Raw genomic sequence first — 15131 nt, forward strand, 5'->3', positions numbered from 1 at the left:
ATTGATTAAACAAGAGTGAACAATTGAAGTGATGGTTGCAAGGTTGCAGCATCAACTCCAAGGTTACAACAACAAGAAAAGAAAAGAAAATAGTATAATAGAGAGTGAGAATGAGGAATCATACCTTGTAGATGCAAATGGAGGCAATAGACAATGATTGGCAATGATTTGAATGGAATAATCTTCACCACTACCAAGGAAATGCTTTGGGAAGCTCTCCCCACGTTCTTAGCAAGCTAGGAATGTGAAATAGGGTTCAAGACACGAGGTTCCCTTAAGTAGAGAAGAGAATATTCAAAAAGCATATTTTTCTCTGATTTGGGCATCCTTTGGTCGACTGGCCCATTCGATCAATCAGTCGACCAAGCATGGACAGCAAGCTTGATCCAAGGAAATGAAGGGCTAGATTGATCCGAATTGAGTTGGGTTTTCTCCTACAGGTCAATTAACAAGTCTAGATTAGAAAAATATCTTCGAAACAAGACCGGGAGCGCATCAAGTACTTCAACTAAGCTTCCTCTCTTCTAGGTGTAGTTTCTCACTAAACATTGACAATGCATCCAAGTAAGGGGCAACACTGTCAATGTCCATGGGCTCTGAATCATACACACCAAGTCTTCAACTACGAGGGCCCACAAGTCTCTTCTTCCACCACTCCGGGTCTTCGGACTTACAAACACCAAAGGATCCGGGTCAAGGTCAGGGTTAGGTTTCACGGTCGGCTAAGATCCTAACTGTTTTACTGGATATTGCCCATGGTCGGGTCCAAACGCAGTTGCCTATGTTCGGGTCCAGACCCAGTTGCCCATGTTCGGGTCCAAACCCAGTTGCCCATGTTTGGGTCCATACCTAGTTGACCATGTTCGGGCCTAGGCCCAGTCGGGTATGATCTTCCCGTATTAGTTAGTTTGCAAAAAGAGTGTGGCTTGGTTCCCCTTTGTCATGGAGAGTCTCAGATGATTGTTGCAATTCTCTCATAGAATGGATTACAATGTGGAAGGAATTTGGCAAATTGGGAAACCAAGAAGCAAAAAAATTAAAATGTTTAAGCTCCTTTGTGGTGTGGTGGTTATGGAAAGCTCAAAATGACTGTATTGTGGGAGAAAAAAGATGGAACCCAATAGAGGTTATTACCATGGCTATTAGCAGTGTTGTAGAATTTTTAGAAAATCAAAAAGTATGCAGATCATCTTTAACCTTGACAAAAGGAAGCAATGAAGAGATGTAGCAAGGTTTGGAACCTCCTCCACAAGGCTTCCTGAAGGTAAACACAGATGCTTCATGGATTGCAAAAACAATAATGGGGGGGGGGGGTTCATTATTAGAGATGCAAATGATAATCCTCTTAGAGTTTCATCGTTACTAGGGTATTATAATTCAGCAGAAGAAGGTGAAGTTTTGGTTTTCAGATAAGGATTATTAGAGACGATTGCAAGTGGCAATGATTCTATCCTCGTTGAAAAGGATTGCAAACAATTAATCAACTATATCAAGGGAGAAGTGCAACCGCCGATGAGTATAGTGCCATTGATTCAGGATATCCTTTACCTTCTTGATAGTTGTATGCATTGTTTTCCTTCTTACATTCCTAGGAATAGCGGATCTCTCAGCCAGGAAGGCCCTTTTGGTTTTGGGCCCGAAATAATGGCTACTTTCTAGTTAGTAGTTGGTGGAACTTTGTACACCTTTCCCTCGTGCCCACTTTGAATAGAAGTACTGTCACACCCCACCCGCCGGTCTCGGTTACCCGCCCGACAACCCGCGGGAGTGATCCATAACAGGATCCACGGTTTTAGTCTATCAACAGTATTAAATACAAATAAAGACAATCAAGAGCAATAATGGTTTAATTAATGAATTAAAGGATTACAGGAGTCCAAATACTCCAACAAAAAAAATGAATGAAAGAATACTAATTTAAAATGAATACGAGTTTAGCGGAAAGCAATAAAAAAGAGTTATATTATTTTCTTTATAGTTTCCTTTTCTAAGGCTAAATAATGTTTCTCATGAATCTCTAGAAAATGCGTCCTCCAGTTCTTCTCCATTCATTGAGCAAACTGCCCGGCAACTTGTCGTCTCTATCCATCAATGGGTGCGATAAGCGCATTCCATGCACTCACAGGAGCTCCCGCACAGGCTATCTCCATTTCCCATTGCCGGTGCCACATCCTCTTCATACGGGAAGGTTCCTTCATAGGAAACCAGTCCATCTTCCGACACAATTCCTCCATCTGTGCAGGCTAATAAAACATATACAAATAAAGGAGTGAGTTATAGAGAACTCAGTAAGAACAATTACAATTCCCATGAATTATCCAACAAATCATAAATGCATAAATGATATGAATGAGTGCAAAGTATAAATGATACTATGATTTCTAACTATGCAAGTCTCTAACAGTTGACATGTTTTAAGATATACCCAGCCCTACCTTGGGTAAGTTTAGTCACTCTGATCCGACAAGGACTAGTTACCTCTGTAGGGATCCTGAGCAAAAGGGAAGGTCCACACCTGGCTCTCAAACCATGGTTGGGGTTAAGTCAACACTCTCTCACCACGACCATTGATAATGAGTACTGGCGCATGTTGGGGTTTCTAATCCAATGCAAGGTCATACTGGTAACATGTCTACATGAAGTCCAGATACATCCCCTATGGCACCAACCAACTCAGTTCAGTATCCTTCGCAACCTAGGAATGAGAATCCTCTTGGACTGGCTACCGCTATTGGACTTCATTCCATAACCCTATGGTTATCCACATATTGTTGGGGCAGAATGCTCTCATGACTCCTCACGACTCCCGGTTCGTTCCTTGGACGTCCATGAGCCCAACCCTAACATATGCAACCCTACCACTTATATGACTAACAATGGACCAATGTCACATCACTGTTATCACGGGTCATCCGGTTTCAATCCCCTTACCGAAAGGGTAGTAGCATGTGGGGTACCTAGCCATGCAATTCTAGACTCTACCTAAGAATGTCATCCAATAGTTATGACAGTGCTGAGAGACATCAGCATGCATGTGTCCCATTCCACAGCCTTCTGATATCCCAAGCTAAGATATCCCAAATGAATACCTCATCCATCAGAACCACATACTAACATCATCAGTACATAACATTCATAACCAACAAAGTATATATGTAAACAAGATAAACAACAATAATATAATAAGATTAGTATGTAACACATGATTACAACAACATATATAATGAAAGACTAATTATAACATACACTGGACTAGCATGTTCAAGTCTATTCATAAAGATAGGATTGAATGTCCTTACCTGCATATAAGTAAATCGTCTGTAAAACGGAATCGGTAAACTATTATAAGACTTTCTCTTCAAACAGAGAACACCTAAACACAGGGTTACAATAATGTATAAGTCAATTAAATCAAAGTGGACCAAAACTAAAAGTCATTTGGTCACTGTTTATCAGCCGGTCGCTTAGGTTGAGCGACCGCCACTAGTGACCGCCCAAAAAACAGAGATTTTCAATCCGAAACTCACACTTCTGATCATCCGTTTTTAATCTGGATTTCGAGTGATCATAGTCTAAATCTCGAATCTAACACTCCTATAGCCAATGGGTGAAAGGAAACCTAACAATCACCATAATTGGGTTACCCATAACTCTCCCCTTAACTGGATCTATCCTTTTCACGAAAGCAAGGTTTTGTTTTCGGATGAATCACATCAAGAAGATTGGAAAGAGAGTTACGATTGATCAAAAGGGTAACCACCATGATGAGGGGATGGGTTAACATGAAATTGAAAGACAAGGGAGATAAAGGATGAATGGTGAATCCATTACCTCACTCTAGAATACCAGAAACAGGGAAGGATTGATCTCCAGATCACTACTAGCACTTTAGATCTGCTTTCGGCACTTCTCCACAGCCATCTAACCTCCAAAAACAGTAACCACGAATAAAATATTCGTAAATTGGACGAGGGTTACCTTTTATAGAAGTCAGGGGGCAAAATAAGGCAAACCCCGAAAACAGAACCAGGCGGTTACTTGGTTTGATCGACCGCCACTAGCAACCGCCCCCATGTATTTTTCCATACAAGGGTGCTTTTGCTAGGGGGTTGATGTCCAAGTACAACCTAACCATAAAGAAGAGATAGGGGAGATCTAACCTTCATTCCGGACATCTCCATACAACACTTGCCTTCGAAAAGTCTAACTACCAATCAAGACAGGCTCTTCAAACAGAGGATCCAGATCCATGGGTTCAGAGTATGGATCATGGACTTCTATCCTGGACACTCCACAAATTTACCCGACTAGACCTTTGGGTTATCGGACCTGCAATACGGATCTCGGGTTAGAAAGACGGGGGTTGTTACAAGTACTGTCTATAAAAAAAAGAGTTGATTGTACGTGCACATGGCGTTTTGTGCCCTAGAAATTTAATGAAGTCCATCTCGCACCTATCCAATCCTGAGTATGCCAGCACTAGTTTGGCTTAATCCGATTTGGGCTCTCCATTTACGGGGTTAGCCATGCCCATGTGAGCCAACGTCCGCAATTTCCAACCAAACCAGCTTCAGGATTGAGAAAGCAGTACAAGCCTATCCGGGATTAGGCTGGGTTCGCCGATCAGGGCCAAACTTAACCTCTTAGAAGACTGAAACAAATTGCGACTCCAAAACTGGGTATCTGACCACCCTTACACACCGAGAAATCGCAGACGGTAAAAGAAAAAGCAACCTCATGAGCAGGTCGGAAATTTTCCCGCGACTTAGTCGATTTAATTTTGTTGATGTTTTTTTGTATTACATGTATCAACTTAATTCATTATTTGTTCATCCATGTACAGGCGATTGAGAGCATTCAAGCGATGGATGAGGTCCCAGGGGATAGAATGCAGCGATGCTCTCCAGATAATTGACGGCGGCTGTGAACAAGGATTCTCTGTGAAAGCTCTAGGTGATTTAGTCGAAGGGGATCTTGTTGCAACCATACCCAAGAGTGCTTGCCTCACAATCCAGACCTCTGCGGCTCGAGAAATAATTGAAGACGCAGGATTAGCGGGTTTGTTGGGCCTCTCTGTTGCCATAATGTATGAAAAAAGCTTAGGGGAGGCGTCTGCTTGGGCCGGGTATCTGCAGCTCCTCCCTGACAGGGAATGTTTGCCCTTGGTCTGGACCTTGGATGAGGTTGATTCTCTTCTTAATGGGACTGAACTGCACAAGGTATGGAAAGCTCATAATTTGTTTGTTGATTGTGCTTATCATAAATAGTAATCGGTTTAGTAAATGGAGATATATATATATATTCGCGCACATACTAGTAGTTGTAAGGTGTACATGCAGATGGACGTGTTGGTTTGTTGTCATGATTATGATTTAAAAGTTGTAAAGTTGATGAGTGTTACCTGATGAGTGTACATTTACTTCTTTACATTTCTTTTTGGAAATTGAAGAGTGTTAACTGACACATAGTGAAGTTGGACATGAGATATCGAAGATGAGAAACAAGAGAAATAGATGGCTGAGGAGGAAAGTTTATGCCAGGGAGAGATGTTGCAACCCTTAGCTAATGATAACAAGAGAAAAATTAATAATATAATTTCAGATAAAAGTGTTTTTAATTGGATAAAGTTGATTGAAAATAGAGTTGATTGATCATGTATTCTCTATCGACAATGAGAATAACCATAGGTGTTGAATAATATACCCATGCAAGGCTGGATATGGGTTGGATTTTAAAGGGAAAACGATCTCTTCTATCTCCTCCTTGATCTTCCTTTTCTTTTCTTTTTTCTTTGCTTCTGTCTTCTTTTTTTTCTTTCCCCCCAGTTTTTCTGATTCTGCCGCAAGGAAGAAAAGAGAGGAGGGGAGGGTGAGATGAAGAGAAGAGAGGGAAAGAAAGGGCAGCAGGGTAGGGGAGGGTTGGGGGAGTGACCAAGAAGAATTTGCAGGTTCTGGGGAAAGCTGCTGCCAGGGTGCAGCAGCAAGGGGTAAGGGTCTAGGGTTTTGCAGGCATGGGAGGGGCTGGGGAAGGGGTGCGAGAAGGGGAAAGGGTGGGGGAGACTTGCGATGGTAGACGAAAAGGGGGAAGAGGGCTGTGACTGCTGTGCTGACTTGGAAACCTTTGAGAACTTGCTGGAATTTCTGAATAATAGTGCTAGACAGAGTAGGTTGCTGATCTCGAAGAAGAAGTTTGATGTAAATCCACTGTGGCCCCTCAAACAGAAACTAGGGTCTTCAAACTCAATATTCTTATTCACATAATTTGTCTTAACTATTACAAAGAAATAATAGGCTATTTATAGCCTACTAAAAGACCCTAAACCCTCTCCTTTTTTGAATCCATCTTTGACCTTAGGGTCAATCTTGACAAGTCTACTCTCTTCCTTTCTGGAGTGACTGAGCCCCTGCGCTCTAATCTCCTAAATCTCTCTGGTTTCAAGCCAAGCTCCTTCCCGGTTGTCTACCTTGGTCTCCCTTTTATCCCGGGTAGGCTCTCTCGCCATCACTGTTCCCCTATGTTGGACCATATCAGCAAGAGTCTCCAGCTTTGGAAAAGCCGGCTTCTCTCATTTGCTGGTAGGGTGGCTCATTCAATCTGTACTCCAATCTTCCTACCTTTATTGGTGTGGCTTTTCCCAATCCCCAAGGCCATCTCATCGGCGATGGAATCTCTCTTCTGTGCTTTTCTTTGGAAAGGTCAGGAATCTACGTGATTCCTTTGCCCCATCAGTTGGTCCAACATTTGTCGACCCAAATCTGAGGGGGGCCTAGGAATTCGTAGAATCCAAGAAGTCAATTCCGCCGCCTTGCTTAAACTCATCTGGAAAATTGTCACAAATCATGACTCCATCTGGGTCAACTGGGTCCACTCTCACCTTCTCATATCCGACTCTTTCTGGATTGCCCCTATCCCTCCTAATCCTTCCTGGATCTGGAGGAAGTTTCTTCTTCTTAGACCTCGGGCTCTTCCTGCTATTACCATCCACATCTCTTCTGGTTCTTCTACTTCCTTCTGGCTTGATCCATGGCATCCGATGGGGATCCTCCTCAACCTTTTCACCCTCCGCATTGCTTATGAGAGCCGCATTCCCAAATCTACCCTATTCTCCCACTTCATCTCTAATGGTTATTGGGTCCCTTCTCCTCACCAGAGTCTCACGCAAGTCTAGAACTCTCCCCCCCCCCTTAGTTTCCCATCCCCACGACTTAGTTATCTGGCTTCCCTTTACCACCAAATCATTTACCACTTCTTTTGCTTGGAACTTGGTCCGAACCCCTCCTTGGCCCCCTTGGTTTGGTTCAAAGGTCACATTTCCCGCCATGCACTTACCCTTTGGAGAGCCCCAAACATAGCCCTTCCTACCCAGTCATTCCTCCTGTCCCGCCACATCCTTGTGAATCCAAATTGTATCCTTTGCTGGAATGGTGCCGAGGACACTGAGCATTTGTTATTTTCTTGCCCTTTCTCTAGTTCCCTTTGGAGAAAAGCCCCTTAATTTCATTTGGCCCTGCTCCCGTCGTTCTTTTGGTTTTAGCCGGGACTGGTCTTGGGTATTGAGTAACTTTTTAGGTTCATTTATTTGTGACCGCATTGGCAGACTTGTCTTTGGTGCTATAGTCCACCATCTTTGGTGGGAGCAAAATCTCTGTCGCTGGACCTCTAAATCCCGCTCTATTGACACTATTTGGAATGCTATTTACTTTGATGTATCCTCTAAAATTTCTGCTAGCCCCATCCCCTCGGTGGTTGACTCCCCAAGGAACAAGCTCATTGTTGTTTCCTTGGGGCTCAACTCCCATCTTCACCCTTGATCCTGTCTTTTGGGATCTTTCTCTGTAATTTGGTTTTCCGTCTTTTATTGATTATTTATTTATCCAAAAAAAAAAAGACCCTAAACCTAAGTGGGTCCCCTTTATAGATTAAGAACCCCCGTTACATTTAATCACAACCGACCAAGCAAATAATAGAAGATCTAATGGACTCTAATTGTCACATGCTGAAATAAAATCCTAATTAACACTGATGTGAAAACAGAGACCCCTTGCTGAACTCCAAGGCGGGCCCCAGGATGCTGCTGAACCCCATTGTAGGATTATTTAGCCCTCTTTTCAGTCCTGGAACTAATTCCAGCTCTATTTCTAGAGTTTGAGTTCGCTTTTATTTCTTAAATTGAGTTTGTTTTGACTTTTGAGTCCTTAAGTCATTAGTTTAGCACATGTCAATTAGAATTCTATTTAAATAGAATTTAGCATGTGCTAATCAGAGTTTTAAGACAGTAAAAGTTTTATTTCAGCATGTGTTTAGTATCCCTTTGATCTTATGTTTTGGATATTTGAGATCAATTCATGTGGTAGAATCCTAATTTATATCCCTTTGATCTTATGTTTTGAATGTTTGAGATCAATTCATGTGGTAGAATCCTAATTTATAGGAATCCCACCTAGAGTTAAGGTCTTTAATTATTTAGATTCCAAATAAAGAATTTAGGTGGAGAGGTGTGATCCTTGTTATTAAGGATTCCCACAGTGTCAAGTCTTTTAAAGGCTATAAATAGCCAATAATTCTTTGTAATACTCAAGTTCGATTGAAAAAAATTAAGAATTTTTTGATACACAGGGTTGTGGTTCTCTTCGGGAGGGCCACGACAGGTTTTTGAAGAGTTCTACTGCTACAATTAGCAATCCATCTCCTTCAACAGCAGCCATTAGCCTTCACAGCAAGCTCCAAGTAAGTATTCTTAAGTTCCAGCCAATCCTCCTGCTCCCCTAGACCAGCGCACCCCTCCCCACCCCTTTCTCTTCCTTGCACAACTCCTAGAAACCATTCCCACCCGATTGCAGCCCTTCCTGCTCATTCCCCTCCCCCAACAGTCCCCTAGTTCTCCTCCCCTACTCCTTTCGACAGCCCCAGCCTGTCCCGCACCTCTTCCTTAGCCTCACAACTCCCCTACCCCCCTTCCCTGCGGCAACACAAATCCCACCCCCTGTAGTTCCCTACCCCAGCCTGCATCACATTCTTTCTTCTTTCCCTAGAATCGCACTCCTTTCAGGTTATTGAGCTACTGTCAGTTTTCCCAAATAATCCTATCTTCTTAAATCTGAAAACTCTGCTGCACTTCATCTTCTTCCTCTGAATCTTCTGAAGCCCAGCTCGATTGCAATTCAGACCCTTCCCCGTATTCCAGAATCATTAGAGTAAGGTCTGAGCATTGAAAGGCAGCAAGTTCAGTCCCTTTCCTACACTAGCCAACCCCCCCCCCCCCCCCCCCCAAGAAAAAAGAAAAAAGAAAAACCTAGTTTTCTGATTTTGTTAAAATTTCAGATCTGAGTTCACATTTCACCAGGGTTTTTAGAGTAATAAAATACCTTATAAACTCTAGCATAACCATTTTCTTTTGCTGGAAATTCTTGAGTAGCCCTTAAATTTAGAGAAATTTAGAGATATTCCAATACTACCCTTAACCCTAAATCTGGGTTTACATCAGACACATGCTAAATTCTATCTAATTGAAGTTTCTAATTGACATGTGCTGGAATTAAAAGAAACTAAAGACTCAAGACTCAAACTGGACTTCCTAACTGACTGAAACTCTTCAGAAAATAGATAGAAAAATTTGAAAATAAAAACCAGCAATTATTTGGGGCTGGTTTTGAGCAAAATACCCTCTTTAGGGTTCGGCCAACCCTAGATGAGCCCACTTTATGGTTTCAGCCAGGGGTTCAACCCTGGTCACATCAATAAAAATTAATAATATGATTCCAGCTAATAGTGTACTTAATTGGATGAGAGATGGAAGAGGAAAGAGTTGATGGACCATCTTTCCCGGATTATTCATTCAGAAACATAATTATAGGATAAGTTTAAAGCTCAGCAATTATAAGGGATGATGAGATTTCTTTCAAGCATATTTATTATAGTGTTGTCATGGCATTATTATATAATCATAATTTCATAAGTACATCTAACACTTTTTTACATGTTCATGTGTTGAAGGAAGCTTCAACAGGTTCATCTACATTCCTATATTCTCTTTAAGAAGAAACTGACAAAACACTTTCTAAATTTTGCAAGATATACAACTCATTCATAGAACTATTGCTTAAAAGCTGCATTCAGTTGAGTACAATGACCAGTGCAATCTCTCGATCATAGTGGTGAACTCATGGACAAAGATTAATATAGTAAAAAAAAATCCATAGGAGCAATAGAACCCAAAAGAAATCACTATCTGTTTTGGTAGCAAGAAGAAGATTTCCTGATAAAATCTCTAGCAAGGCAGACTTTGAAGTCAACGAAATATTGATGCATGAATATGTCTACCACATGGTTTCTCATGATGAATAATGCAGTCTTCAATAAACTATTACTTGAATGTTTCATTTAGTAAGCTGTATAAATAAATTTTTGATCTCTTCTTTGTGTCCTCTTCTCTTTTAGTACCTTTTACTGTGTTCATTTTTAATGCATTTAAATATGGTCACGATTTATACTCTTCCTTTCCTTTATTTTAGCTACCATATAGATAGTTCTTCTCCCTTCCTTTGTGGCTTTATTGATATGAAGATCATCATATTGCTTTGTCTTTGCTTTTCCACAATCTTCTTTGCTTCATTTTTGACAAATTCATACCTTCTTAGATCCTTTGAATCATTAGGCTTTTTGCCTAGTTTTTAAAATTAGATTTCTTACTTGGTGGCTGTTTGAACATCATTATTATATCACCAAGTCCCTTCAGAGGAATTTATTGATACAAGTGGTCATTTCATTCCATATCATTTAGTGTCTTCCTCACAGTCCTGCTTACCTGTTTGACAACTTTGTTAGTAAATGGTTTGATGTGAACACAAAGACCCCCTAGCCGAAACCCTAAGTGGGCCCCTTGGATGGATCCAAGAAGCCACCCTAAGCTGGCCGAGCTCTCTAGTAGGGGTATTTAGGGCATTTTAGCCCTCTTTTGAGAGCTGGAATTATTTCCAACTCTACTTGTAGAATTTGAGTTTGTTTTTATTTATTAAATTGAGTTTGTTTTAAAGTGGTCTTAGGAGTTTTGTTTTGATTGAAGTTGGGTTTGTTGAGTCTTGGGTTATCTTAAATTGGCACATGTGGTTAAGAGTTTTAATTGAAGGAGAATTTAGCATGTGCTTATCCAAGTTAACTTAAAGTCTAATTTCAGCATATGTCATTAGTTAGTAGATTCCAATCCAAGGTTTAGGTTTAGTGGTGGGATCCTAGTCTGTTAAGGATTCCCATGTAGGTTTCAAGTTTTTAAAGGCTATAAATAGCCAAGTAGTCTTTGTAATTCTTTGTTGAGAAACACGATATTGGTAGAATGGCTTGTAGATTCAATGATCTCAAGCCCTCTCTTTATAATTAAGTGTAAAGTACACTATTATAAGGAATAGAATTTTACATGAATACAAACTCTAATTTAACTCCTATACAAACTTTGATTGAACTCCTAGTAGAATCCAACACTCCCCCTCAAGTTGAGGCATAGATATTAGTCATGCCCAACTTGCTTACAATAGGAAGGAAATTTCTTTCTTTCAAACCCTTAGTGAAACCATCTGTTACTTGGTCTCCAGATCTTACAAAAGGCATGCAGATAAGCCCTTGTTCCAACTTTCCTTTGACAAAAAACCTGTCAATTTCAATGTTCTTAGTTCGATCATGTTGCACTGAATTATTAGCAATACTAATAGCAGCCTTGTTGTCACAATATAACATCATAGGGTTTGGAACTTGGATTCCAATATCTTGCAGCAAGCCTTTCAACCATAGTAGCTCACAAACTTTATGAACTTTAGCTCTATATTCAGCTTCGGTACTAGACAAAGCTACCACATTCTGTTTCTTACTTCTCCAAGTGACTAGATTATCTCCAACAAAGGTACAATAGCCTGAAATTGACTTCCTGTTAGGAGATCCAGCCCGGTCTGCATCAGTGTACGCCTTTACTTTTAGATTATCAGTGGGTGATAGAAGTATTCCTTTTCCAGGAGTTCCCTTCAAATACTGTAGTATTCTAGTTACAGCCTTCATATGAGCTAAATATGGATTATGCATGAATTGGCTTACTATCCCTACAGCATAAGCAATGTCTGGCCTGGTGTGGGACAAGTAAATAAGCTTCCCTACCAGCCTTTGGTATCTTCCTTTGTCCACTGGTTCTCCCTCTTTTTCTTTAAGTTTAGCTCCAGCTTTAATAGGGGTATCAACTGCTTTACACCCCAACATTCCCACTTTTAATAATAGATCTAGGACGTACTTTCTTTGGGATAGGAATATACCTTTCTTTGATCGAGCCACCTCAATCCCTAAGAAATACTGTAACTTCCCTAGATCTTTAATTTCAAACTCTCTGCCAAGAAAGTCCTTCAACTTTTTAATTTCTTCACCATCATTCCCTGTGATGACAATATCGTCTACGTAGACAATGAGAAGTGTGATGTTAGTACCTGACTTCTTGACGAATGGTGTATGATCAGCATTGCTTTGCTTGTACCCAATATAAGTCATTGCCTTAAGGAGGCATCCAAACTAGCATCTAGGAGACTGTTTTAACCCATAAATTGACCTCTTCAACCGACAAACTTTCCCTGCAGTATTGTCGTCGGAGAAACCATGTGGGATTTTCATATAGGCTTCTTCTGCTAACTCCCCATGTAAGAAGGCATTCTTTACGTTTAGTTGGTGCAAGTTCCAGTCTTTGTTCACAGCTACAGATAGCAGAACTTTGACAGTGTTTAGTTTCGCAACAGGGGCAAAAGTCTCCTGATAATCAATCCCATAGGTCTGGGTAAACCCCTTTGCAATTAGTCTAGCTTTTAACTTGTTGACTGATCCATCTATATTTTGTTTAACCACAAATACCCATTTTCAGCCCACTGGTTTTTTTCCTGGAGGAAGTGTAACCAACTCCAAGTGTCATTTTTCTTCATTGCCTGCATTTCCTCTACCATAGTTGCCTTCCATCTCTTATCAACATAAGCTTCCTGCCAACTTTTAGGAACAGATACAGATGACAGAGAGGATATAAAAGCACTGTAGGAGTCAGATAAAGAGTTATAAGAAACATATTTAGCTATGGGATGTTGAGTACAAGATCTGACCCCTTTTCTAATAGCAATAGGAAGATCAGAAGAAGATACCTTAAGGGGAACAGTAGAATCTGATTTTGGAGCAAGAGACTGAAGTGGTAACGTATCACCTTTCTCCACCTGCTTTAGTCGGTTGTAATTCTTCCTCTAATAAGTCTGCACCTCCTTATTTTGTTCAATCTGGTTTTGAAAGACCCCAATAGTGTCTCACAGGAGTGGTCTCCCCCTGGCTAGGTTCTTTACATGGTTCAGAAAACGAGGGGGAGGATTAGAGTCCTCAGGTATACTGGCCGAAGTCTCCCCCTGGTCAGGAAACTCTTCTGGGATTCTTAAGTTGTGTTGGTGTGTGATAGGAAGATCTAGAGTCGGAAAGAACACCTCTCCTTTAGGACTCTCCCCCTGGAGAGGTGTATGGTAAGGGCAAGACTCATTAAAAATTATATCCATGGATACAATGGTTTTCCTGGAAGGAGGATGATAACATTTGTACCCTTTCTGAGTAGCAGAATACCCCAAAAATATGCAGTGTAGGCCGCGGGGAGCCAACTTACTCTGGTGGGCTGTGATTTTGGCATAACAAACGCATTCAAAAACCTTTGGAGGAATAACAAAAGAAGAGGCTCCCTGAAGAATCTCATTAGGACATTTAAAACCAAGTATCCTACTAGGCATCCTATTCATAAGGTAAGAAGCAGTGAGTATAGCATCACTCCAGTATTGGTCAGGTACATTTATAGCAATCATATTGGAACGGGCTATCTCTAAGAGATGCCGATTCTTCCTTTCGGCAACCCCATTTTGGGCTGCCGTATCAACGCAACTGGTTTGGTGTATTATGCCAGAGTCAGAGTGATATCTTTAAAATTCACCATCAATATACTCTGTGCCATTGTCATTACAAAGGATCTTCACAGTGGCATTGAACTGAGTTTTAATCATATTATGAAAATCACGAAAACATCAGAAAACCTCATTTTTTTTTGTTTTAAAAGATAAATCCATGTAGAATGAGAGTGACAATCAATAAAAGTAACAAAGTACCTATGGCCAGTAATAGACACACGTCGGTAGGGACCCCACACATCAATATGAATTAGCATAAAATGAATAGTTTTTCTATTATAAAGAGAAGGTAAATAAGTAGAACGAGTCTGCTTTGTAAAAATGCAGGCTTCATAAAAAAAATCATCCTTATTATAAGAAGAAACTAAATCAAGAAATATTTTCTTAAGAGTTCCTAGAGGGGGGTGACCTAGCCTATGGTGCCATTGATGAAGGTCTGATATTACCGAATGGACCTGATTAGAAGATGTAGTCAGAGCAGAAGTAGATCCTTCAATCGGCTTGAGCAAATAAAGTCCATTGTCTAGTTTACCACGTCCAATCTCCTTCCCCGTGACCAGATCCTGGAAGGCACAATAAGATGGGAAAAATGTCACTTTACAATTCAAGTCATGTGTAAGACTACTGATAGAGAGTAAGTTAGTAGAGAAAGAGGGAACATATAAAACTTTAGATAAAGAAAGTGATGGAGAATGTTGAATGGTCCCTTTTCCAGCAATGGAAGAATAGGAACCATCAACAATTCGAACTTTATCCTTTCCAGAAGTTGGAGAATATTGTAAAAAAAGAGAGGATAAACCTGTCATATGATCTGTGGCTCCTGTATCAATAATCTAAGGAGTAGAAACTGAAAAAACTTGGAAGCCTGTAAAAGTTTTACCTGAAGTAGCAAGGTAGGAGTTGGTTTGGTTAGTTGAGGAAGCAGTGGTAGAGGCTGTACCGGCAGTAGAAGACTGCAGAATATGTCACAGAGTAGCTAACTCTTCCTGGGAAAGACCAACATCTGTAGAGGGTGTTGTAGAAATTGTCTCAAAAATATGAGCTTTCGGCTTTCCTCTTTTTTGTGCTCTTTTTTGCTCAAAATTAGCAGGCTTCCCATGGAGCTTCCAACAATTGACCTTGGTATGATATGGTTTGTGACAGTGTTCACACTTGACAATCTCCTTAGTTGAAACGGATTTAGTGCTA

General features: G+C 40.7%; 1 protein-coding gene across 1 annotated transcript in view; it reads left to right on the top strand.

Moving 5' to 3' along the window:
* The first annotated feature begins 4483 nt into the window (after positions 1-4483).
* LOC149012063 (SET domain-containing protein) overlaps positions 4484-15131 on the top strand; it is a 50039-nt gene continuing 39391 nt past the window's right edge. The window contains exons 1-2 of the mRNA XM_089159479.1: positions 4484-4745; positions 4844-5219. Coding sequence (XP_089015605.1) covers positions 4738-4745; positions 4844-5219 — 384 coding nt within the window. The 5' untranslated portion in view covers positions 4484-4737. The remainder of the gene's footprint in view (positions 4746-4843; positions 5220-15131) is intronic.

This window comes from Hakea prostrata, chromosome 6, assembly GCF_041222555.1.
Source record: "Hakea prostrata isolate BN-2017 chromosome 6, UWA_Hpros_2, whole genome shotgun sequence".
Classification (NCBI taxonomy): Eukaryota; Viridiplantae; Streptophyta; class Magnoliopsida; order Proteales; family Proteaceae; genus Hakea; species Hakea prostrata.